At 43.5% G+C, this 26,332-nt stretch overlaps 2 protein-coding genes across 7 annotated transcripts in view; one reads left to right on the top strand and one right to left on the bottom strand.

Moving 5' to 3' along the window:
* VTI1B (vesicle transport through interaction with t-SNAREs 1B) overlaps positions 1–10,863 on the top strand; it is a 35,112-nt gene extending 24,249 nt beyond the window's left edge. The window contains exons 1-6 of one of the 2 annotated variants that reach the window (XM_083461683.1): positions 301–645; positions 2,043–2,101; positions 2,947–3,138; positions 5,751–5,924; positions 7,354–7,415; positions 9,238–10,863. In XM_083461683.1, the coding sequence (XP_083317809.1) occupies positions 528–645; positions 2,043–2,101; positions 2,947–3,138; positions 5,751–5,924; positions 7,354–7,415; positions 9,238–9,328 (696 nt within the window). In that variant the 5' untranslated portion in view covers positions 301–527 and the 3' untranslated portion in view covers positions 9,329–10,863. Of the gene's footprint in view, positions 1–300; positions 646–2,042; positions 2,102–2,946; positions 3,139–5,750; positions 5,925–7,353; positions 7,416–9,237 lie in introns of those variants that run through there. The other variant, XM_083461684.1, reaches the window with a different exon arrangement.
* ARG2 (arginase 2) lies at positions 8,168–25,365 on the bottom strand. 5 transcript variants are annotated; one of them, XM_083461337.1, is made up of 9 exons: positions 25,292–25,365; positions 21,641–21,746; positions 20,988–21,060; positions 13,591–13,768; positions 12,437–12,596; positions 11,429–11,523; positions 11,184–11,288; positions 10,869–11,005; positions 8,168–9,994 (listed from the first exon to the last, which is right to left on the bottom strand). In XM_083461337.1, the coding sequence occupies exons 1-9, from the start codon at positions 25,348–25,350 to the stop codon at positions 9,789–9,791; spliced, it is 1,119 nt and encodes a 372-aa protein (XP_083317463.1). In that variant the 5' UTR covers positions 25,351–25,365; the 3' UTR covers positions 8,168–9,788. The 5 variants fall into 5 exon arrangements, with proteins under 5 accessions (XP_083317463.1, XP_083317464.1, XP_083317465.1 ...); XM_083461338.1 differs by having other exon boundaries at positions 21,641–21,743; XM_083461339.1 differs by lacking the exon at positions 25,292–25,365 and adding an exon at positions 22,605–24,929 and having other exon boundaries at positions 21,641–22,455.
* Between the last annotated feature and the right edge of the window lie 967 nt (positions 25,366–26,332).

The raw sequence follows: 26,332 nt of genomic DNA, 5'->3' as shown, positions 1-26,332 counted from the left end.
AATTGGACCCATGGAGAGGAGGGTGGGAACTCTGGAGATTCAGAGAAATCTCTAAATATGGATATGTATTTTGTATTGTTATAATTCTACACTTGTAAAATCAAATAAATTATTGGAGGCGAGGGGGGGGGAGTACAAGCAAATGAGCCTAACTTCCAACAGGGTGAAGACTGCTGCTTTAATCCTCTCTCCTCTGAACAGGAGAACACAAAAACGGCTTGCATTATAAAAAATTGCCATAGATTATTTAAAAACATATATTATTATTGAAAGGTCTCTTTCCATGGAAATGATTTCCCCTCCAGAGGCTGGGCGGCGCTGTGCAAACGACACTTCCTGGCGGCGACGCGGCTTCAGGCCCCCGGATGGCGGAGCAGAGCTCCTTTCGGGGAGAGGAAAGGCTCCCGTCCGCTTCTCCTCCTCCCGGAAGCGCCTGCGAGAAGGTGCCGGTGATTACCAGGCCGCGGTGACCGGGGCGGCCTCAGATTCGGGAAGGCGCCGCTTTGCTCCCGCTCCCTCTTCGCGTCATGGCGGAGCGCGGCGCCGGCTCTTCGGAGCACTTGGAGCGGCTGCACGAGATCTTCCGCGGCTTGCACGGGGAGCTGCGGGGAGCCCCCGAGAGACTGCGCGGGAGCTCGGCCGTTGGTACGTAGCAGCGGGGCCCGAGCGAGCCGGGAGGGGGGAAACGGGGCGAGCCGTGCGCGGACCCTTCCGCCACCCCGTCCCGCTCCCGACAAGCCCGGATCCTGCAGCGCTGCCGTCCGGCTAGGCGTCGGTTGCTGCAGGAAGAGGGGTTGCCGTTGAGTTTATTTTTGCTGAACCCGCCTCTGAGCAGCATCCTGACCGAGACGCAGAAACCCGGCCGCTTCTCTTCGCAAGGAGCCCGAAGTGACCCGGGGAAAACTTCCTCGCTGATTTTTGCGTGTCAGGAGCCTGTCAAAGGAGGCGGACCCGTAATAATCATAATAATAATCATAGGTGACCCCGCCCTCGCTTCGAAGCGATTCTAAGCGTGGTTGGAATGCGGAAGGAAGGCGAAGTTCAGCGTGGAATTTAATGCAGTTTAAAAAAGAAACTTGGTGCTCAGAAAGGAACCAGATAGATCACAGTCCCAGAAGGTTGCCTCCTACCGGCCCGATCCTAGACATTTCCCAGTGGGGTTCAAATAGCTATTTTAAACAGGATGCTTATAAACGTCACATTTTGCTCTAGCATAGTAATAATAATAATAATTTAAAAATTATTTATACCCCGCCCATCTGGCTGGGTTTCCCCAGCCACTCTGGCCAGCTCCCAACAGAACACTAAAAACAGAATAAAACTTCAAACATTAAAAACTTCCCTGAACAGGGCTGCCTTCAGATGTCTTCTAGAAGTCAGATAGTTGTTTATTTCCAGTGATCTGATGTTTGACAGTAGTTTTATACAGGGTTTTGGAGTGCCTAACTATATGCATTTTATTCCTGTAATGAAATCCAAACTAGTTAATATAAGATATTCTGGAAACATTCATGAGTAACAGCAGACATGTCTCTATGTTGTTTGCAGATCTGGATGTGTAATCCATCCCCTTTTTAAAAGGAGACAGAAATATTGTGTGGACGAGGCCTACGCATTACAAATGTGCCCTCTATATCCTGTTGTATTACAGCTCTCACCAGCTTCAGCCAGCATTGCCAGCTCTTGGGGATGTTGGTGGTTGTAATCCATCGTCTGGCGGACACCTTGTTGGCTGCCCCTGAATCTTCCATGTTACCTTGTTTGAAAAAGTGAGATCTAGTCACCAACCAAACTGATAGGCTCCCTGGCTTGGTTGAGGACTAGGAGGATAACATATCTTTTGGTAGTTATTTCTAAAGTGATTTTACATTATCAGTTAATACAGTTTGACCATGAAAAATAATTTTCACTGAAACAATGAGGTAGTCAAAGGCCATCACAAAACAATGTATACATTCTTATGTGGATTTGCACTGAGAAGTCCTTTTGGCTTTGCTGATTGTTGTGCTAATTTTTTCCATGTTTTCTGTTATGTTTTCTAGAAGAGAAGAAGAAGTTGATTCGAGAATTTGATGAAAAACAAAAAGAAGCAAATGAAACGGTAAGAATATGAATTGTAATTTGAGGAAGAAGGCTTTTAGAACAGCTATGCCCATTCCTGGACTGGGAAGGCCTTGTCACAGTAGTTAGTGCAGAATGCTGCAGCATGGTTGCTGACAGGAGTGAGGCCTTGCCAGCATATAACACCTGTGCTCATAGATTTGCCAATTTGCTACTGGGCCAAGTTCAAGGTGTTACTGCTGGTATATAAAGCCCTTAACAACTTGGGACCAATTTACCTACGAGATTTTCTTACCCCACATATGCCCACTCAATCACCTCTTCAATCAGTAGAACTGGCACTACTACAGGTGCCACATAACACTTATTCTGCATTTGTAAGAACCCTTGTGTTTAGTGTGGCACCGGCTACAATTGGAACACCCTGCCTATTGAGATCAATTCACTTCTGAAAGCATTCTTGTTTAGACAAACCTACCCAGATGCTTAAAAGGTTGAGGTAATTTTAATGTTTTAGTAATTTAACTTTTGTATGTTTTAATATAGGGTTGTACATTTTACTGTTTTATCCTTTGTAATCAGCTTTGAGATTTTTTACAATCAAGTGCTGTATAAATGTTATGAAATTAATAAAAAAAAGAGGTAAGGTTGCATGCTTAAAAATTGTTGACTGACTCATCTAAGCATAATAGTGAATGCTGTAACAAAGAACTATTAGATAATACTTTTTAAATTGTACCAAACAAAAAAATTCAGTATCTTTTCAGATTCTGCTATATTTTTAGAACTTTTTGTGTGCCATCCATTTTCTGATTATTGCTTTTATGTTTTTTGATAATATTTTTAACAAAGATTTTGGTATCTGCTTTTTAAAACTTACTAAAGCTACGGGAAATGGAAGAAGAACTGAAATATGCTCCAATGTCATTCCACAATCAAATGATGGCCAAAATTCGGACTTACAGAAGAGAACTTGCCATGTTTCAGAGGAAGATGAAAAGTACAGATTTGGGAGTGGTTCCAGGAGGACATGGAGACCCAAAATTTGGAATCTACGCCACAGAAAATGAGCAGAGTGTGAGTACTAGGTATAAATGAACTATATTGATTTTGTTTATTTGTATTGGTGACAAAGCTCTTATGGTTCTTACTAAGTTTAATTCTTTCCAATATGTACAGAGGAGTTGTGATTGTATTTATTGCAACAATACAAGTTTATGGAAAAATACACAAGTTCTTCAGAAAGCGTAATTTCAGTAGTGCAAAATTAGTAGGGCTGACAATTTATTTTCTTTTTTTTATTTAAATACATTTTTTATATTGACAAACATCAATAAGTTTTTTAAGAGTCCTGATAGGAAGGCACAGTTTTTCGTAAGTGGAAGAAAAACCACTGCTTCTTGTTAGAAGGAAATTGTATATTTAAAATGTTCTTTTTCTTTCTCAACAAATTCTGGATTAGAGAGAATATAGAAGATTCTATATTCCAAAAGCATCTCTGAACTATGGCTTCCAAAATCTCTGTATGCATATCAGTATTGTGGAAGGCGCATATTTGAGGCATATTAATTTCACTCAAGTACTGTCAATAAGTTTTCTGTGGTTATTATTGTAAAGAAAAAGCATTAAGCTGTTAAGACCGAACAGTCTGGTTGTTGTCAGCTGCACTGATTTGATAGAGTTACAGTTTTGACCTCTTATGTTTTTTATTTGCACATAAATATGGGACAGAACACAAATACCATTGAAAACATTTGTAGCTTACTCATCAATACTGGTACCACAACTGGATGCAACATGAAAGAATATTCAATTAATGCATAAACAACAATTAAATACTAAATTAAATTCAGCAAAATGAGTACAATTAATCACAGAAAGAGGCAGCTAAAAAGAGCAAGGCAGGTTTCGACAAGCACCCACTTAAAGACACTTTAAAAATGCATAAGCAAGCAAACAAATTCAGCACTTAACATATTTGTAAGGAAGGGAATATTTAAAATGGTGCACGTGTGATTTATACTTACACATATGGCTCCTGATCTAACACATGGATTTAATTTCAGTTTTAAAAAAAGATAAGATTTGCCATTTTGCATGTGCCTCTGGTAAGAATGCAATTTGTGTTGTGCTTTATTGTCCAATTCTAGTGGAGCACATCCTTCTTTCGTATGTGCAATAAAATATTCACAGATTAAATAAAAAAGGGGTATACGGATTAAATATATTTAAGATACCACATATCAAGTTGGCCATAAATACCCCTTGCTTATGTAGGAGGCTTGCGATTGTGTCCTGATTGGAGTTATGCCATATGTTATTTTAGACTTCTGTGTTACCCAGGTCAGATTTAGCAGTTAAAGCTGAAAGAGGATTGATTCTCTTTCTTTAATGTCTGTCAGGAAAGCAACAAACTTCATTTGACAACCTCTTTTGCAATGCCAGAGGCAACACTGAGGATCTGGGCTTCTTAAAGCCTACCTGGAGGAAAGTTCTCAAAGTTCTCTGTTCTCCTTATTGTTATGGTATATCTTTTATTGGTTAGGACTAACTTATGTTTGAAAGAATAGTTCATCCCACCTGCTGCTTATTTAATTTTATTCTTGAGTAATATTACATGTGGACCATTGAGAGAGCTGGAAGGAAGGAACAGAGACAGGAATTCCTTTGCTTTCATTTCTCTGTCTCTCAGCAATCCTGTCTCTCAGCAATTGTCTGCTCAGGGCAGATTACAGCTATATAAAATGCACTATTAAAATCAGTTAAAACAATTCATTTTTTGATAGCAGAGAGCAGTGTGAATACACCACTGCAAATGAGAGGTGGTTTGCCAAGAGAGCATAAGGTTATCTCCTCTGCTCCCCATATTTTCCTGCAGGAGTAGGGAGTTTCTCCATGGTAGAGGTCTCCTCTTACATGTTCCAATCCCTGCCTCCTGCCAACTTGGGGAGTCTGCTTTTATTGTTATGTATATAGATTTCCACAGTCACTCTTGGTTGTTAAATGCACGGTTATAAAGCAGGAAGGGTAGATTATTGTATTTATTTACTATATTATATCCCATTTTCCCCACCCCAAGAAGTTCAAAATAGCACACATGGCTCTTTGCCCCTGTATTTTATCCTTACAACAATCCTGTGAGGTAGTTTAGGCTGAGAGACAGTGATTGGCCCAAGATTATCCAGTGTGTTTCATGGCCAAGTGAGTATTTGAACCCTGGTCTGAGGGCCTGAGTTGTTTAGGTGAAGGGACAGGGAGAGATGCTCAGGTATGGAAGGAATATGTTCTCCTTACTTCTACATTAGGTGATGAAACTGCCACAATAGTAAGGCTTGGTTTGGTATAATTGTGATAAAAGTAACAATATATTTTAATTATTTGTTCATGAGTTGCCTGCATTTTCATCAAAGAAAAATTATTGAGACAGGAAATACCTTTTCCTGCATGAGCCACTATTTTTTTATCTGGGAAATATGTCTCTTTGTCCATTTATTTATTTCCCCCTCAGGCATAATGCGCACGTCTTTGACAATGGCAAAAGCTTACACAAGCATGGAAATGGTCAAATGTTCCTATAAAGCAGAGATTGCCAGTCACCCATTTAGGCTGTGTCATCTCACACAGACCTTATCAGAAGGTAAAATATCTTCTCTGCCTTTTAAAAATGTGTCTTGATTGTCTCTTTTAAGACCCAGCTCCAGTCTCAGAGGGTGCTGCTGCTTCAAGGAACAGAAAGCTTGAACCGAGCCACTCAGAGCATAGAGCGTTCACACCAGATTGCTGCAGAGACAGATCAAGTTGGTACAGAGATCATTGAAGTACTTGGGGAGCAGAGGGAGCAGTTGGACCGCACCAAAGGCAGAGTGAGTGGAAAGCTGCTTTTGTTGCTTCACATGTTCAGAATAAACACATGCCAATTCAGAAGCAAGAAGCTAGGCAATTCTTTTTTAAAACACATACAGTCATACCTTGGTTCTCGAACAGAATGCGTTCCAGGAGTCAATTCAACTCCCAAAACTGTTCGAAAACCAAGGCACGGCTTCTGATTGGCTGCAGGAGCATCCTGCAGCCAATTGGAAGCTGCACAGATGTTCAGAACACTTAATTCCAGGTTTCAATCGTTCAGGAACCAATTTGTTTGGGAGCCAAGGCATTTGAGATCCAGGGTACGGCTGTATTGGTAAAAACTCTGTAATGAGCACGTAATTTCACATCCATCCCAAAATAAGATAAACTTCAGGGTTTCTTTTTAGATCTGCACTTTTACAAGTCTGCCCATGCATCTGATTTCCCTCAAGCCTCCTTGCTCCCCTCATGCAAGGTTTCTCTTCCTTATTTTGGGTGATTTCCCAGCTCAGCAGTTCACTTTCAGCAGCACAACCCCTGTGTTTCAAGAGAGCCTCTGATCCTTCAGAGAGACTTTGCAGGAGATGTGGGATGGGAGGGAGAGAGATTGGTTCTGCAAACAGCCTTCTGTTGTAGCAGATGTAGGCCAGTATATCTAAAACAAATACAAACTCTGTAATTTTGTTTCTGTGCTGGCTGAATAACAGGGCCGCATGTACATACTGAGATTCTGCAGGAACCCAAGAAATGCACAAAATATTTGTGGCACTGAATCTCTGCTTACATTTTTCTAAAAGCAAGTTTTAGCCCTTATGGTTGTGAATAGATGCTTGAAATTGTGTGGCTGAGGCCTGCTGAAATCTGAGAAGCCTGCAGATTTGCTGAATAAGTTCAAGTGGTTGCTGGTGGGGCTTTGGTGTCTTCAGAGCTCATTGGCCCTCCCCGTGAGAGGAAAACCATGGCAAATTATACAAAATAAGAATTACGCAAATTTGCCCAGTTAACATAACTGTTATGGGTTGAAGAACTCACAGAATGTAAGATGTCTCTTGCGTTATACCTATTTGCATGTGCTTAAGCCCCATTGGGGATGTTCCATTTGAATTGCCTGGGCACAGAATTTAACCATTCTTAGTACAGAGTACACATAGCCATGGTTAAAAATGACTACTTGAGGCATACTAGCCTGTGCGAACATGGCAGCAGTACAGATATTTAAAACGAGTTAATCATGCCCTTGCATCGTAAGTCTATTCTTATGATGCCACACTATGATGACTGCACCTTAAGAATAAGCATTTAAGCAAATGTGCTTCAATTTGCATGTGCTTGAGCCGCATTCTGTGTACTTAATTTGTGATGCTGACCTTCAGGTGCAGGTATCCATGAGCACAAACTCAAGTTGCAACCTAATAGTAATAAATGTTGTTGTTTTTTCCTTTTTAGCTGGTGAACACGAATGAAAATTTAAGCAAAAGTCGAAAGATATTGCGCGCCATGTCAAGAAAGTAAGATGCCACTTAAATAATCAGTTGAGACTTGGATTGAATTTGGGTTGGTTTTTCTTTAATGTACTAAGTGCACCAGCAGTCTGATTCCAGTGTGGTTCAAATGCAGCCCATCACGTTTATACAGATTTGGCCAGTCCCAAAATGTTCCCCGGTGCCCGAACACTGCCTTCTCATCCTTGCATGGATCCTGAGTGTTGATGAAATAGCATTTTCTAAAAACTGTGTGGAGCAGGTACCATTTCCCCCAAAAGAATGCTGCCTTGAAGTGAAAACAAACAATTACCTGCTTTGCCAGGGTGTTCCCTGTAGGAAACATGCTTGCGAAGCAGACCCTTGCAGCTATCTGATCTAAACACCCACTCATCAGCTGGTGAGTAGAGTCTAGTCCTTCTGGATGCTGCCTTGCCCACTCTGACAGGTCGGCAGGATCAGTCATCATGTCATATGATTGACAGGTGGACAGGGGCACCAACCTATCAAAAGTGGTCTGTGGAGGTGGAGGAAAGTAAAGATCTTGTCCACTGAACCAAAAAGATTCCTCCATCTCTGCGCTAGAGAGAGATTTCTGAGCAGTCAAAAATGAAAGCACTCAAGCAGCTCATACTGTGGTTCCTTTGAATGTGCTTTTCTCTAGACTTCTTCAGTTTACAGCCTTAATCTCCCCAACCACCCAGTACATCCTAGCCCTTATATATCCCAGTTGCTAAGTTGATTCTCAATGTGAATGCAAAAGAAAGCAAGGGAATGAATGCACTCAGAAAACATTTTATTTTTATTATTGAGCTAACTGTACAAAGGGAAACTTATCCAAGACAGTATTCCAGAAGACAGTGACTCTCAGTTGTGTTCTCTTGCTGAACTACAAGATACGTCTATTTACAACCACAATTAGGTGTGAAGCATGCCTATTCCTCTCTATGGTGCATATTCCAGATATTTTCAGAAGTTTCTGGCCCATTATTTGGCTAACTACATAACTGCATATAAGTACTTCATGCTTATAGGAAAGGGAGAGGGGTTATGGGGGAATGTTCCTGAAAATCAAAGGATGTTTTATGCTCATTTCAGGACAAACTTTTTTGGCAGAATGCTGAATGAGGAGAGAACATATTGCACAATTGCACAGAAGCACCCTGAAAGTTTCTGAGTGGGCACTGGATACACTGCTGCCTTGGGGTTGCCATCAGGTGATAACAAAGCAGCATGTGGTGCTACTTTCCCAGCAGTACAGCAGGGAAGAGCTGTTTGGGGTAGTATCTCATAACTTTCAGATGATGCAAGCAAGCAAAAATGCAGTAGAGACTCAACTACAGTTGCAGTGAATCATGGTTTGCTGTGATATCTGAATTGAGCTTTTGTCTTGCTACAAATTTCTTTCTGTATCTTTTTTTGTGACAATATTTTCTTGAAATTGTCACCTAGCTGGATTGTCACCAGCTTTTCAAGGTGTTAACTTATTTTAATTGCTGCTTTCCTGAATGTTTACATATTAAGTCAGATATCAATACATTTATGTTATTTTAAGTTAGCTTTTTATAAGGAATCCCAGGAACTATGCCGGTTTTGGAGAACTCAGATATAAGTTCTTGCTACTCTTCCCTTTTATTATTTCTTCAACATGGGATACAATCCTATATGCACTCACCTGGGACTAAGTCCCAGACTTTCTTATGCGTAAATACACAATAGCTTTCACTGTCTAAATATGAAATGATGCTTCTCTCTCATCTAAGTGAGAATGACCTCCATGGGCAACATTAAATGCAAATAAGATTTTTTGTAAACCCAAATAAATCTCATGTCTTATCTTTCCTTCTAGGGTTATGACAAACAAACTGTTGCTCTCCTTTATCATCATTTTGGAGTTAGTCATTCTGGGAGGTGTTGTATACTACAAATTCTTCAGCTGAATCTTCTTGACACACACACAGCTGTTTTCAGGCCTTCCATCTATCTTAAGGACTGTATTACAATCATTGCCAAGGAACAGCTCTTCAGCAATGAAAGGAGTGGATTATATTTACTACAGTTGAAGGACAATATTGGTATGTTGTCAAGTCTTAACAGCATGTTCGTTTGAGAATGCTGCAGGGCTGCTGAGAGGAAATGTATCTGTAAAGAAAGACAGAGGGCAGTGAAGGGATGGTAAGTTTTTGTATAATTGCAAAGTAATAAACATTCACCTAAGCCGATGTGTTGTCTAGCTTGTAATACAGCGGTTTGGTCACACAGTGGGAAAAGTAACTAGTCTCTCCAAAACTGGTGAACACTTCAGAGTGTGGTATAGTTGGGTTTTAGCCAGTCCATTTGAGTAGATCAGCAGATCTGTACATAATGCCCATTTGAAGCATCCGTTGATCCTTGAGGGTCCTACATCCGTACTTGCTCTTCACTGTCAGATTCATCTGGTGAACTGGGTGTTGGGAGATCATCAAACATGATGTGCGCTCCTTCTCTTGTCTGCCCAAAGCATGTAGCAATCACATCTACTGCAAGGTTAACTGTTGCATTCACTGCCTCCTGTGAATCTCCAAGCAGTGGATTTACTTCTACAAGGTCCATGGCTGAAAGCAGGCCTGGGAAATTAAAGACACTGAGTTACATGGAAGACACAGAACTTAAAGCATCACTTCAGCCAAAAGGCAGGTGTGGTCTGCGCTATATGCAACGGCATATGGGTTTTGTATGAATGAATCCAAGTTTCCGGCCATGCATTGACTGAAATAAATTATTGCCGTTTTAAAAGTACTGCAGTATTTAGCATAATCTTGGATTGCCTTTTCAAACTGCAGCCCCAAAGCAATGATAACTGCTAGCCAGTTTGGCCCTGTTTCTAGGTTATGTTCTTGCCAGTAGCATGCAACATTGTTATAGAGATACTGCAAATAAGTAGTTAAATGTTTTAAATGATGCTGCTACATGGATCCTTAGTGTTTTAATAGTGCCTAACAGCTATAATTAAACTGGATGAGTCAAGTGAGAGATATTAGGTTCCCACCTCCCCTTCCTATGGAAGCTGCCAAGGTCCTGATAATGGAAGGCTGCAAGGGAGCCTCAATGAAGGCAACTTGATGATAGAGCAGCTAAAACTATTGTTCCTGTAAGCAAGCCTCGTTTCATATGGGGAGTTTGTTAGGCGTAGCTTTTAGCTGTAATAATTTTAACATTTGATAAAGTTGGTTTTTGTCTTGTACTAACAAGGAAGTGCAATTTTGATGTCTGAAAGCACCTGATAACTCTCTTTATCCTTACTACTGTCCATTCCAATTTATCCTTGTTAATTTCCTTAGCATGGGGTGAATTAAGGAAGAGAACCCGAGCTTCTTTCTCATTTACACTCCAACATTTTAAATAAACACTGAATACTTCTGTAACACAGCTGCCATGCAAGTGCTTACTTGTATCATGTTATCCAAAGCTGAAAGTAAAACGTGCTTTTCTGGTTCTTACCTGTGTTATGTATTTCCTCTGAAATGTACATGCCTTCACGATATGTTAATCCACCCAAGACAGGAGTCCCTGTTGCTGGAGCCAGAGTTGGGTCAAAGGCATCAATGTCAAAGCTCAGGTGGATTGGTCTTTGTCCTCTGTGAAGGAGAATCACTTTATAATACAGGTATAACCCATGTGAAATAAATCACATCATTGTAACTGGGGACTGATCAGTAGGATATGACAAGCTGATCGTTCGCTGACATGTGAATAGGTTAAGTATTTTTTGCCTAACACCGCTTCCCAAAATGTCCATCCTCAAAAAAGTTTTACCTGCCCAGAAGGTGGTCAAATGTTCTTTCCATCACTTTGTGGATTCCCAAACGATCAATATCTCTCGTTGAAAAATACTGGATGCCATAGTTCTTCAAAATATAGCTGTTTAAAAAGAAAAAATATATAAATGTTTAAAGCTATAATGTTATGCAACATACCTCTTGCTGATGGCAGTAGGCAGAGTACGTATTTTTTTAAAAAAATAAGAAAGATATCTCCCAGTTCAGATATCCTGTACTTACTGTTCAGCAGGGTCAACATCTCTGAGGCCAATATATACAATATCTGATCGTGAAAGGCAGGGCTTTAGCCAGGAAAATCCAGGAAGCAGCGGCACCTATAGAGGAATAGAAGAATTACCATAGTCCTGGATATTTAACACTAGGCTTGTTTACATGATGGTGTAGTGGTGATGTATAATGAACACCATACTCAACTGTGTCAATACATACACATTTGGACCTTGAAGCTGTTTTGGTCAATACGGGCCCAGCTGTCCTACACCTGACCTCATAGCACAGTGCTTTGCTTGCACAATTCAATTTCAAACAGCACAAGCAAAAACGGGTCACTTTGTGTTTGATAAGTGGGTGGCATTAACCACCTGTCTTTAGCCACAAGTTGGCATACATGGTTCTCTCTTCATTCTGATCTCACAACTCCATGAGTTGGGCAAGTCACCTTCTCTCCTTCTAACCTAAGGTCACCCAGTGAGTTTCATGGCTGAGCTGAGCATTGAACCCTGACTGCCTGTATCTTAGTCCAGAAGAACAAAAAGTATCTAGCAGTTGAAAGGGAGTTATTGTGACTGCAATATGCTGTTTTCTAAACGGGGGCTGCAAGTGAGGAAATAGTAGCACATCTTTCATGCTAAAATCATGTCCAGCATAGGGCAGGGTCTGGTGTTCCCAGCTAGGTTCTATGCAGACATCAATAATAATTGAACTACCTGTCTCATAGAATCATAGAGTTGGAAGAGACCACAAGGGCCATCGAGTCCAACCCCCTGCCAAGCAGGAAACACCATCAGAGCACTCCTGACATATGGTTGTCAAGCCTCCGCTTAAAGACCTCCAAAGAAGGAGACTCCACTTCTGGGGGTTATTTCTATAATGTTCTGGATTTAAGATTAAATTGCTCAAGATTGTAGGGTAAGTTAAAATTGGACTTTAATGCCTGCCTTACAAACATGGTACAAAACAGATTGCATAAAATCTATTTTATAGCTGTCCAGCATAATCCCCACTTACTTTATCTTGAAGTTCTCTTAAAAGGAATGAGACTGGCTGTCCATGGAGATTTCCTGATGGGGTTGTGAGTGGAGTGTTAATGTCAGCATGTGCATCAACCCAGATCACACATAGGTGTGGGTACTGCCTTGAATGACCACTGATTGACCCAAGCGCTAAACTGCAAAAAAAAAATTAAAAATCAGATTCAGATTTTTATCAGTCCAGTTTACTTCAAAAGTTTCTTGTATTAATTTAAGTTTGGGTTAATACACTGAGAAAGTTGTGAGTTTTACAAAGGAATTTGGCAGCTGTATGTGTGATAATTGTATAACCTGGTTCCTGATACACTAAAAAATGTGAAATCCACAATAAATTCTACCTAAGGGTTGTTGGGGTTCTTTTTGCAGCTGTTAGAGGTTGCCTTTCTGGCAAAGCTAAAGCATTTACCTGAGCCTCATATCTGGTTCTTACAGGCACTGATAGATACCTTGCTGTGCCTCCTCTGAGAACAATAAATAAAACAAGTTCATTTACTAAATGAACTTACCGTGTGTGTGTGTGTGTGTGTGTGTGTGTGTGTGTGTGTGTGTGCGCACAGTCACATCCTTTTATAAACAGTACCCATCACTTCATAAGAATATAAGGATCAAACCAGATGCCTTTGGGAAAGCTCGCAACCAGGAAATGAAGACAACACCCCCCTCCCACTATTCTCCAGCAACTGGTATGGTAGACAGATAGCTCTAGAGCAGAGTTTCCCAAACTCGGGTTTCCAGCTGTTCTTGGACTACCATTCTCACTATCCCTGACCACTGGGTATGCTAGATGAGATAATGGGAGTTACTAGTCCAAAAATAGCTGAAAACTCAAGTTTTGGGAAACCCTGCACTGGAGGATCACAAGGCTGCAAATAAGAGACCTCCAGCGATGGGCTTCCTCAGAGAGCTCTGCAATATCCTGTGGCCCCAGAGATGCTCTCACAGGGGACCGAAGATGATTCATATTTGCCACCGGGGGACAATAATTTAACACTTGACTGTGGCCTGTCACTTTCAATCAGTCAACAGGAATTTGAACTAATGAATCCAGTTGAGGAGTGAACTTTACCCAAAGCTTTTTGAGGCTTATTTCATTCAAGAGACCATCTTCCTCACGGATCCCTCCCAACTCACCTGTGATCTCCTCCAATGGTTACACAGCTATGACCAGCGGCAACAGCTCCATTCACCGTGTCCGCCAGAACTTGGCTAGCTGATCCCACGGAGCGTGGGTTTATGATTAGGTTGTTGTAGAGATCATCGTTGGGCACCTGAGTGAAATTTAAATCTCCAAGATCATACACCTGGCAACCTGGGGGGAAAGAAGAAAAAAAGAAAGCACCTAATTGCACTTGCCCAGTCCAGTGACAGGAAATACTGGTGGTTAGTATTAACTTAGTTAATGGAGGTAGGTAAACAGCTGCTTTGCAACCATGTCGCTCGTTATTCAAGGATCCCATAGGACAGACTTCCTCAAACTCAACCCTCCAGATGTTTTGAGACTGTAATTCCCATCATCCCTGACCACTGGTCCTGCTAGCTAGGGATCATGGGAGTTGTAGGCCAAAAACATCTGGAGGGCCGAGTTTGAGGAAGCCTGCCACAGGTCTTGGGTAATAACCCCACCTTCATATTTGTAAGAGAAGAGTAGACATGTTGACCGATGTCTGGATTTTCACTGCACCCAAACACTTTATTCAGAAGCATGGGCAGAGCAAGTTTGTGCTAATGTAATTTGCTGCTGGTGCCCAGACTTTGTGGGCAGATGTGTCACTGTGTTCAACAACAGGGCCTGCCACTGAATGGCTTTGCCACCATCCCATAGGTCACACCCATGGCTGCTGCGTTAGAAATACAGTCAGTCTGTGCATTCCCCTGAGCCAGTCTCTGCTTCAGCTCCTACACACACCCTCTCCTTTGGTTAAGGTAATTGGACCTCAGCAGTCCAGGACTTGCAATACCACTCCTCTCTTTCATCATTCCCTGATGAATGTCATCTTCCCTGGGACTTTGGGAAACCCTAAGCCTTTGCTATTTATAGGCCTAGTATCTATATGGTGTGAAGTGTTTGCAAGCCCCTGCTCCCATTCTATGGCTGCCTACACGTTTGAATAAGGAGTGACATAATACCACTGTTTCTATCTTGATTCCTGCCCCCCTACAAACTTAAGATTTAATCAGATGGGAGTATAGTCATTTATAGGAAACCTGGGATAGCTCAGTCGGGAGAGCATGAGACTCTTGATCTCAGGGTCATGGGTTCAAGCCCCACATTGGGTGAAAGATCACTGCATTGCAGAGGGTTGGACTAGATGACCCCTGTGGCCCCTTCCAGCTCTACAGTTCTATGAAAGCTTTACTATAGTAGAAAAACAGATTAAAGACATATTAAAGTGAAATTTAAATGTTAACTGAATCCCCCTAAACTAACTTTACAGTTCTTGTTTTAGCGTGTTACTTTATACTGGAAAATTGGATCAATATTAAAATTATTCCTTATATACACATCATTTTTTTACACGGAGCTCTCCATGATCTCGCATCCAGAGTGCTGACCAGATCCGCACTTCCTTAGCTTCAGTAAAGCTATAGCTTCCAGTGTTCTTGGATTAGCCATAAATTAAGTATTTTCAGTTAACAAGACCCACATCCCCAAAATGATGGGGTAATCCATGAAGTACATTTAGTGTGATTATTACATAAGTGCAAAGGGAATAACAGCACAGACACACAAAACACAGTTAAAGATTAACAAAATGAAGACTGGTAGCCAAACCCACAGTGCCTATATTTTTGGCACTGTGCTCTCTTTATCTCAAACGGATGATCAGCCAGATAAAACCCACATCATTTGGCAATACGATGCATTCAAAGTCAGTCTACAAACTTCAAACCTACAAAGTTGCATCACAACCTGATGCAATGGCAGTGTACTAGGTCATCATGTGCAGATAGTGTTACTGTCCTGAAGCCTTGAGACGGTCATCTGACACCAGGCCTGCCTCTTCTATAGGTTGGCTGCACAAGGAGTTTCTGGCAAGGAGCCAGGAGAAAGAGAAAGTGTAATTATGAAGCCATTTATATTCAGCTAGTTTCACTGACTTTATCTCTTTAAGGGTTTTTTCCCCTCCCTCCTGCTTTTTGTTTGGAGCTCTCCCCTGAACAAGACCAAATAAATGGAAAACCAGGGAAACGCCCATGTTCCCATGATCAGCATTTATCTATCCTATGAAATCTGAGCTCTGTCCTGAGCAGAAATTATACTGATGTGTCAATACTGTATGCTGATTGCTCAAAAAAGGGGGGAATTGGCACTTGCTTTAATATTTGATTTAATCAATACTGCAGGGTGTGTAGCAGGGGCTCCAGCTATAGGGGGCAGAAGAGGCTTCAGCCCCCTCAATATTTCTAGGGTGCTGCCGTCCCCCAGCACCTCCGGCGAGTGCAGGAGGTGTGGAGGGCAATGGAGGGCGATCTTCACACTCCCCATCACAAATGGGACACCTCAAAGGGACACCAATGTGTCCTGGCCAGGGTGGGGAGTTCTGCACATGTGACGTCATGCATGCTCAATGCCCCCTCCTCCAAATTTTGGGACCAGCTCTGCACATCTGGTGTGTAGGTGATCTCAATTGTATGTGAACCTTATAGCTTCACTTGCTTCCAAATTATCAAGTCTGGTTAAAGCAAAACTGAAATGGCCTGTGCTTGACAGCTATGTAAATAAGGTTTTCAAGCCAATTTAAGCAAAGGAAAAATTCCTAGCTATGCAGATACACCAATGGGTGTATTGCACGTTATGTAACAGACTCTGACGTTTATGTATGTCAACAGAAATGTTACAAAAGAAAACTCCAGTGTGGTCCTGATAAGTTGATTCATTGGCAAGCATGACAACAATGTGACATAGGCTCAATAAGAACAGGAAGTTGAGATGACACTATAGAAAGCAATGGTCCCCTTTTCTATGTTTTTGTGTACGTACTCTACTCATCTTGCTTTGCCACTTCATCATAAGTTGGGAGTGAGTCACAACTGCTCTTCCATTCTTTTGAATGGATCTAATTTTCATTTGTGAGATACGTAACAATACCTTATGGCTTTGGAATTTGTAACTGGAAGGTTTGCTCTAACATAACCAAGCTGAAAAGATTAGTTAGTGAATCATGTGACAGAATTAACCTTGTTTCCTAACAAGAAGCAGAGGTTAATTCTGCACTTGTCTGGGTTGCAAGGATTGCTCAAGAGAAGCATACGTTCATCAGTTGATGACATCACGTTTACCATACTTCACAAGTCACAGCCACTTTTTCAAGCTGTACTTCTCTAAACTACTGAGAAAGAGCTTTCAGTTATGAAACTACTGCTGTTAAGTCTTGTCTGTACTTCTGTATCAGAAGGAGGAAAGCTGTACCAATCTACAGCAAAGGCAAAGTATCTAAAGGTGCTACAGGAATTTTTATTTTTTAGTTACCAAATGCACTTGGAGCCACTGCTCTTCATTTTTCAGCAGCTTTATAACAAAGCTTCTTTTTGTTCATTCCCCCCCCCCAAAGAACAGATAAACAGAATCAATCTCTTCTGAAAGGAGTGGAAGAATACACATGACAAAGAGCAAAATTTGGTAAATTTTGAAGCACTTATATGTGTTTTCCAATGCACTTTTGGATGTTCCAAATCCACCCCAGATTAAGGTTACCAGATTTTTTTCAAATAATCTGGGGACACTTTTTTATTTTTGAAAAGAGAAAAAAAGTTATTTTTTAAAAGTTATTTTTTAAAAATATTAAGAAGTAATATCTTCTCTTCTGCGGTCTCCTGTCATGCGGCCTTCCTCTGGGCCCCGGCCTGCTCTCTTGCTAGCCGCCATGGAGTAGGCTCAGGTCGGGCCTGGGCTCGGCCGCATGTCCTTGCCCTCCCAGTGCCCTCCTACCTCTCCTGCTCAGCGGCAGCTGTGGCGGCAGCAGCGCGGCAAGGTTGGGGCTCCCCTCTTTTTTCTCCCTCCTTTCTCTCTCTCTTCCTTCTCCTCCTCTTCTACTCCTTCTCCCTACGTCAGCTCCAGGGTTTTCCTGGCCCCGGAGTGCCAGTGGGCAGTCAGCCAGGTGGCTGGGCACTCTTGCACCTGGCTCAATTTGGGTCGCATGGAGGGGTGTCAGCAGTTTCCCCAGTTGACACACTGGGTGTCCCTGGTTCCCCATTGGCAGTGGCAGTGCCAGCAGCAGTCTCAGCAGCCTGGAGCCAACCTGGTAGCACAGTTGGCTCTGGCTGGCTTCAGAAGCAGCTCGCTGTCATGGTGCCCGCCATTTTGCCTCGCTGGAAGTCCTCATATGAAGTGTCTTGTGCCGTTGAACGAATCACACAACATTCATTCCCTACTAATAAATCTACCACACTTAAAATATAAATCCGGGGACATTAAATGAAATCCGGGGACATTCTGGGGACGGATTTTGTCCGGGGACAGATTTGTAAATCTGGGGACTGTCTCCAGGAAACGGGGACGTCGGGTAACCATACCCCAAATACCAGCAGTAGAATGCAAACAGGGCCAATGCATAGCTCAATTGCAAGTCCTAACTCATAGCTATCTAAAGCAGTGGCAGGCAGTTGCCTAATGCATAGACTACTTTTTGCATACAGTCGTACCTTGGAAGTCAATCAGAATCTGTTCCGGAAGTCTGTTCAACTTCCAAAACATTCGAAAACCAAAGCGCGGCTTCTGATTGGCTGCAGGAAGCTTCTGCAACCAATCGGAAGCCACAGAAGCTCCGTCGGATGTTTGGCTTCCAAAAATAATTCTCAAACTGGAACAGTGACTTCTGGGTTTGTGGACTTTTGAGAGCCAAAACATTTGAGAACTAAGCTGTTCGAAAACCAAGGTATGACTGTATTTGCAAGGGACACAAGTTGGTCTAAACATTTCCCCTTGTGCTTTGATCTTCTTGCTCAGAAAGAAGCTGTAATTGCACCTTTCATACAACATCAAAACCCTTTTCCCTCGCCATATTACAGCTGGAGAGGACTCCAAGGGCAGATTAAATTTGGCTCCAGACTGAGGATACTCCACTCCTGCTTTCAGGGCACTTTTGGAACACAACTAAAAGGGTACTGTACCACAATGGATTTTAGCTGTGCAGTGTTACTTCAATGCTCTCTCCTTTCCTTGCATGCTCCACACCCCCTGCTAAATTTGCTCTGGGGAATTCTCCTACCCTCTGCAGCAGATTTAGGGTGTATGTGGGGAAAGGAGAGGGGAGGGAAGTGACTCTAGCACAACAGCTTTTAGCTACACAGCATAACTATTTAGTTTAATACCACCCATGGAGTTTTGTAGCAGATTTTGAACAGCTGATGGATCTGCATAGTTAGTTGCCTAATCTATATGGTGGTACCTTGGTTTATGAACTTAATCCGTTCCGGAAGTCCGTTCTTAAACCAAAGCATTCTTAAACTAAGGCATGCTTTCCCATAGCAGCAGGGGACTCAATTTACAAATGGAATACACTCAACAGGAAGTGGAACATGTTCATATTCCAAGGCAAAGTTCACAAACCAAAACACCTACTTCTGGGTTTGCAGCGTTCTTAATCCAAGTTGTTCATAAACTAAGCTGTTCTTGAACCAAGGTACTACTGTATATGCTTTGACAATCATTTGAAGTATTTTCACAATTCACACTATGGTTTTTGAAACTCACAACATGAAAAAAACTGTACACTGTTTGTGAGGATGAGTCAAATGGCTATAACAAACATATCCAGATCAGACAATTAACATTAAGATCAGTTCAGATGGCAAATGTTTCAATATGTTCAATGTTTCAGGAAACTGAGATGCCTGATCATTCAACTTTTTTCATTCCTGATATAATAGCACAAATCCAATTTTTGTGTGAATTGCAGGTAGGGTACCTGTAAGATGGTGACTAATGCTGAGTCACAGAAAAATAACTACACTGATTTAAAAGGGTTTGGCTAAAATGACAGCTGTGCTGCCAATTACATAACTTTCTGGAAATCAGGCACTGCCAGTAGAAGAGACTCATAAGGGACATTAGCACATACCTCTCATTCATCCATTCATTCACCAAAACCACAAAAGGAATATGCTAAGACTTAGCATCGAAAGAAGTCCAACTCAACACAGTGAATTCAAGTTATTGGATGCAGAAAACTATGAGCTTTAGGCCTGGTTTTGATAAATAAACAGCTTCAGTCACTCTGTGAGATTACTTCTGCTGGAATAGACATGGGCAAACTGTTGATTCTCCAACACCACAAATGCAATATAAAAGTAATATTAAATCTTGATTCCTTGGCTGGTCATACCATTGAGTTGAATGAGGTAGCTGTGCCAGACAGGGGGTTTTTTTTGGGGGGGAGGGAGCATGACAATGCATTGATTTGTTAAATCATTTATTATGTTATTATATTTTTACTCCCAGGAAGAGGCACTTGTAGGATTCCCCCCCCATTGCCAAAATTGGGTATTAAGTATCTTGTTGGGGGGGACTTTTGTTGTTTGCCTCCTGAGTCGAGTGTGAATTTCATGCTCTTTATTCAGCTCATAATAGCAATGAATTAAACTTTCCCCAAAACGTCTAGCCGTATATACATTATTTACACAATGGGCCCCGCGTGATTGGCTAATTCCGGGCTGCTCCTTTAGGCCAATCAGGTCGCTGATTCACTTCCACCTGGATTGGGTGGCTCCTGCGGACCAATCAGACTGCTGCATTCTGGATCCTATTGATTCAGTACATAACACCTCCCATCAAAATGTCTTAAGCCAACTGTGCCTTAGGGCAGCTTCTGCTTTTATTTGAACCCAAAATTCAAAAAACAAACAAACAATTTATCTAAGCTGAAATAAGGACATTGCCTCTGGCTACACAAGCATTTCATTCTCTGCATACAGACAAAGAATAAAATTCCTGAGGAGGAAAGGGAAGGTCACTCTAGGAGCCTCTTGAGTTCCTTTGCCTCCTTATTGAGAAGCCTGTCAGAGGACACATGCCACCTCTTTCATATGTACATCAGGCTTCAAATTGAGAGGGCTTTCCTCTCAAAGAAAGGAGGTTTGTATTTCTGCAGAGAGTGCCAAATCTCTCCCAACAGCTAACTTTTGCATTAAAGAGACTCAATCAGTCATGGGGGTGGGGGAGAACTCACTTACCTTCTCTATGAAAAGCAATTGTTGGGGATGTAGCTTGGTGGTCAGTGGCGTAGCGTAGGTTGTCAGCACCCGGGGCAAGGCAAGTAATTTGCGCCCCCTAACCCGTGGATTTGCGCCCCCTAACCCCCAGATGTTGCGCCCGGTGCGGCCGGGCCCCCCTGCAGCCCCCACGCTATGCCACTGTTGGTGGTACATGCGGTCCCCCGCATCTCCAAGTGGGACTTGCCTGAAACCCTGGAGAGTCGCTATGTGAACAAATACTGAGCTGGAGCGATCAGTGGTCTGACTGGGTCTAAGGCAGCCTGCTATGTTCCTACGGGAGAGGCGGTTTCTTTCAAAATAAACCTCTTACTTACCCATGCCAGCCAGCTTCCCCACCAGCCCTGCATTTCTTATGGCTGCTGGACCGTGATCCACTCCTCTCCTTTTCTGGAGGAAGACAAAACAGGAAAGGAGCGGTGATGCTATGCGCGCCTCCGGGAAAGCGGAGAAGCGGACGCCGCTGAGTCACAGCGCCGAAAGAGAAGCGCGTGGAAATTTCCACGCTCGGGAAGCCGGCTGCCCGGTGCGCGCAGGGACACTCCCCCGACCGCAGCTAACATTGCTCCGACCGTCCTTCCCTTTAAAGATATACGCATCTTAAAACACCCCCAGCCAAAAAATATCACTGTGCGGATCTTAAGGATTCCATCCCTGCCCCAATGACCACGTGCTTGGGCCTCACGGATCACCCCCGGGCGGGAGGGAGGATGCTGTCCTTTTAGAACGTAGCTTAGTTAAACCGCGGCCTCCCTGGTCTTAGTCTAGCACTCTAACCACTACACCAGACTGCCTTTCTTTGTCTGTCTCCCCTCCCTTGTCCCCCCCCCCCCAGCTCTGTTTCTCTTACCAGCTCTCGGCCGCAATAGTAACAGCCTTTTACCTTGAGAGAAGGCCTTCCCATCCCCTTGTCTCCAACACCCCAAACACCGCCTCGTCTCCCCCCCCCTCCCCCGCAGTGCTCACTCACCTGCCCCCTGGAGAAAGGGGCTCCGATGAGGGCCACCGAGTGCGCCGGTCTCTTCTGGACTTGTATCGAGGACCCCGCCTGCTGCTTGAGGAGCCGCGCGAAGCTGCTGCGAAGCGACATGACGGAGGTGATGATGTGCAAAGCACCGAGGAAGAGGAACCGGATCGCTCGCTCCTTATAAGCAGCCGGCTCCGCTAGCTGAGCAGGCGAGGCAGCGCGCACGCCCGGCCCTTTCCCCGCCCCGATGCTTCTTCGCCCGCCCCCTGGCCGCCTCCCCGGGCTGCTCTCGCCATCCGGCCAATCGCCGCGCAGCTCCGCGGAGGTGTGCCTCCGAGTGCCCCCGGGGATGCCGAGACCCCGGGGCAGAGTCGTGACCAACCTGCTTTGGCTGCCTTTGGGACGCACGTCCCCCTCTCTCCACACACCCCTCCCGCACACACCTCTCTCTTCTCCTGCTGCGGGTCGCTTGCCCTTTCAGAGTTATTCCATGCACGCCATGCTCATCTACATTTCTTTTAAAAATATATTTGTACTCTCCCCCCCCCACGCCCGTCCAAAGGGTCAAGCAAGACATTTCAAAGACCATTTGTGAAGCCTGGGCGGTTCACACTGAATTGCATCATCTCTCAATCTTCAAGTAGAGAGGTGCGTTCGGACACACCCACCCACACCCCTTTTATATACCATCTTTTCCTCCAGGAGATCAAGATATTGTACACGGTTCTCCACCCCCATTTTATTCTCACAACACCCCTGTGAGGTAGGGTAAGCTGAGAGACTGTGGCTGGCCGAAGATCACCCAGTGAGCGTCATGGCTGAGCAGTGGCGTAGCGTGGGTTGTCAGCACCCGGGGCAAGGCAAGTAATTTGTGCCCCCTAACCAGTGGATTTGCGCCCCCTAACCCTAACCCCCAGATGTTGCGCCCGGTGCGGCCGCCCCCCCTGCACCCCCCACGCTACGCCACTGTGGCTGAGTGAGGTTTCTAACCAGGCCCGAGTCCAACACTCTAACCACTCTTATCACTGACCCTCACAAAACCATAATCCACACGGGCCTGAGGATTGGGAAAGATAGCATAGCTAGAGGGAAGAAACGCTACTACATACTCCCACACTGCAACTGTTAAACCATTTTTGCTCCATTACTATTTCCAATGCTATGGCTTGGATGTTTTAGGGTGTAACATCCTTTCCGTTGTTCCCAGTCCTGAAATCTATTGAAGGATGTTACACAAGTGCTTGAAATCAATCATCAAAATAAAGGTAAGAATTAAAGAAATGGGATACTTTAATTCCAGTTAGAAGTCGTAGGATTGCAGTGGGAGAGAAATCTATCGCCTTGCTTGAGGAACAGGGGCTATTCCTGTTTCTAAAGAGATTTCCTTTGCCTTCTTGAGTGGCACCCATTGCCGTGCAGGATCTCGAAGTCTTCCCGCCCTACAATCTGCTGCTTGGATTGCAGGCGCGGGGCATGAACCCAGTACCTCGTCGTACGTGCGAAGCGTCGCCCCTCGCTGGTCCGCCCTGGGAGTCCCGCCTCTACCGCCCCCGCCCCCAGCGCTAGGTCCCCGAGATAGGGACGGGGCAGCCGGACTCCAGCCAGCTCTCCGATTACCAAAGCTGGCCGCCTTCCAATAAAGAGCCCGGGACCACTTCCTATCTCTCGATTGCCATCTCTGGACACGTCCTCGAGCCAGTTCCCACCCGGCTCCTTCTCTATATATCGGCACTTTTCAAAGTTTCGCGGTCTAATCAAAGCACACTGCCTAGTTCACACACACACACACACACACACAAACACACACAAACACACACACACGAGAGAGAGAGAGAGAGAGAGAGAGAGAGAGAGAGAGAGAGAGGTACCCGCCTCACAATTTTTCTCCTAGGGAAAATAACGATGAAAGGGCGCGACTGACATGGATCATCTTAAACAGAGGTTGCCGTGAAAAGCGCAGAAGCCGCAATTCTGCAGGGTTCCCCCCACCCCGGAACTTGGGTCTTGCCGGCTGCCACGCGCCCATTCTGACACACGCGCAACTCCTGAGTCACACAAAAGGGCCTGGAACCGGCAGCGCGCAGCATTCCGGCCCTGCCATTGCCCCAGTTCGGAACTCTGCCTTGCGCACTCGAAGCACCCTCCCAGCTCTCCTGGACTTAAAGGAGTGGATATCATAGAATTATAGAATTGTGGAGTTGGAAGGGATCACGAGGGTAATCAAGCCCAACCTCCTGGACCAGAACCCATGGTCCTGAGATTAAGAATCTCATCCTCTGCCAACTGTTCTATCTATCTATCTATCTATCTATCTATCTATCTATCTATCCAGTTGTTTTTTTCCCTAAAAAAAATGTTTAGGGGTACTGTACTCTCATTTTCCTGCCCACCTAGCAGTTCGAAAGCACGTCAAAGTGCAAGTAGATAAATAGGTACCGCTCCGGTGGGAAGGTAAATGGCGTTTCCATGTGCTGCTCTGGTTCGCCAGAAGTGGCTTAGTCATGCTGGCCACATGACCCAGAAGCTGTTCGCCGGCTCCCTTGGCCAATAAAGCGAGATGAATGCCGCAACCCCGGAGTCGGCCACGACTGGACCTAATGGTCAGGGGTCCCTTTACCTTTACTCTCATTTTGCTACTCATATTGAAATACTGCTGCTCAATGAGGCCAAACTTAGATTCACAAAATGTTTAGGGGTATGCGTACCCCTGTGTACCCCCCTGGAAAAACTTCTGCTCTCTCTCTCTCTCTATAAATGTGTCACTCAAAAGTAAGTCCTACTGGTTTACTCAGCCAGGTTTACTCCCAGAAAAATGGTGTAGCATTGCAGCCTCAGTATAGTTCCACAAACTTAGTTTTCTCTGGATGTTATCATACTCCTAATTCATAGGTTCCTCTGAGTTAGATTAAAAGATATGAAACTGCCTTATATTGAGACACAACCATGCACTTTCCAAATCAGCACTAGATTCCTCACTTCATGGAAACCTACCATTCAAGACATGGAAAAACACCAATCAATCTTGTAATTATCACAACTTGCTAGTGGATAATTCAGAGTAATTAAAACAAACCTACCCTATAGGCTGTAGCTCAGGGTCTGGGAATCTGACACCCTCCAGATGTCAGCTGTTTACACACCATACATTTAAAGCTTGTTTATAGCACATTCCCCAAAGAATCCTGAGAACTGTAGTTAGTTAAGGGTGTTGGGAATTTTGTTTAAATTGTACACTGGATATTTATTTATTTATTTATTTATTTATTGTTCATGTAAATTTCAAAGAACATGAATGTATTTCATGTTCTTTTTATGGTGAAGATACAACCTAGACTTGTTAAGTATATAAAACAGACAAGATAGAAATTGCAAAATAAGTGCAAAACATCTATTACATCATAACGCACATTAAAAAGTTACAGTTAATAGAAAACCTGAAACAACAGAGCAATATAATGAATTTCGTAAGTCTATATGCAACTTAATATAGAAACTGATAGATGTACTAATGCAACTGCCATGGTAGTAAACTCCGAGGTTGCTGTTTGGTATAAATAGCAAGTTTGGTTCTACTCTAAACAGTGAAGGTAGGCCTTCTATTTGTTTCATCCACGGGAGAAGATTACAATGAATAATAGTGAAATCCATGTTTACCTGGAAGTACCGTAAGTCCAACTGCATTCAGTGGGTCTTACTCCCAGGTAACTGTGCATATAGCATTACTGCACATAACTCCATCTTTCCAAGAACGTCTGCACGCTAGTTGTCCCACGAGAAAATACTTTACTTTCGTCTCCAATGAGCTCCTGATTTAGTTAAGCTGGGGATGACACACATGGTGCAGGAGGAAGGGGGTAGTTAGCCCACCCCACCCCAAAGGAACCATAACCCCCAGATTCCCAGCTTGTTTGTTTCTTTTTTTAAAAAAGAGCAAGTTTTGCAGAAACTGAGGCATGAGGAAAAGTGTCCAGGCATTATTCTTCTAACTTTTTTGTGAGAAACTAGCCTACTCTCTTTCAGTGTTTTATTACCCTACTCAGGGCTGGATTTAGGTTTAATGAGGCTCTAAGCTGCTGAAGGTAATGGGGCCCTTTATATGTCCAGCTGTCCTTTGTCAACAACAAATTGTTGCTGTTTTTTGTGTGCTGAATATATGCTATATGGTAATTTATGGACCTAATAGGTATCTAAAGCCATTTGCACATAACAAAATATGTATTTTATCAAAGTAATTGGTGAGCTGAAATACAATTAAGAAGTATATTAATAGTGAAATACAAGAGAGTGGGGCCCTAAGCTATAGCTTGTTTAGCTTATATGAAAAAAATTGTGGGGAATTTGCTTTTTCTTCCGAGAGTCTACTTGAAATTCTTTGCCACAGTATTCGCCCAAGAATCTGCTAGAAGAATTGGACTTGCATAAGAATAAGAACATGGGTGGTGCTGTGGGTTAAACCACAGAGCCTAGGGCTTGCCAATCAGAAGGTTGGCGGTGAGCTCCCGTTGTTCGGTCCCTGCTCCTGCCAACCTAGCAGTTCGAAAGCACGTCAGAGTGCAAGTAGATAAATAGGTACCGCTCCAGTGGGAAGGTAAATGGCGTTTCTGTGCGCTGCTCTGGTTTGCCAGAAGCGGCTTAGTCATGCTGGCCACATGACCCGGAAGCTGTACGCCGGCTCCCTCGGCCAATAAAGCAAGA

This window comes from Podarcis liolepis, assembly GCF_965112155.1.
Source record: "Podarcis liolepis genome assembly, chromosome: 1".
Classification (NCBI taxonomy): Eukaryota; Metazoa; Chordata; class Lepidosauria; order Squamata; family Lacertidae; genus Podarcis; species Podarcis liolepis.
Note: the sequence above shows the minus strand (reverse complement) of the source record. Positions and strands in the feature narration are given on the sequence as shown.

Bases quoted from the DNA above. Each gene is read 5' to 3' on its own strand.
- ARG2 (XM_083461335.1), bottom strand. From the start codon at position 23,663: ATGGGCGCGTGGCAGCCGGCAAGACCCAAGTTCCGGGGTGGGGGGAAC. The intron at 13,769-20,987 runs GTAAGTAAGAGG...CTTTCCCCCCAG, and splicing joins GGGGAAGCTGGCTGGCATGG to GTTGCCAGGTGTATGATCTT. The intron at 11,006-11,183 runs GTAAAACTTTTT...TCTCCTTCACAG, and splicing joins TTTGACCACCTTCTGGGCAG to AGGACAAAGACCAATCCACC.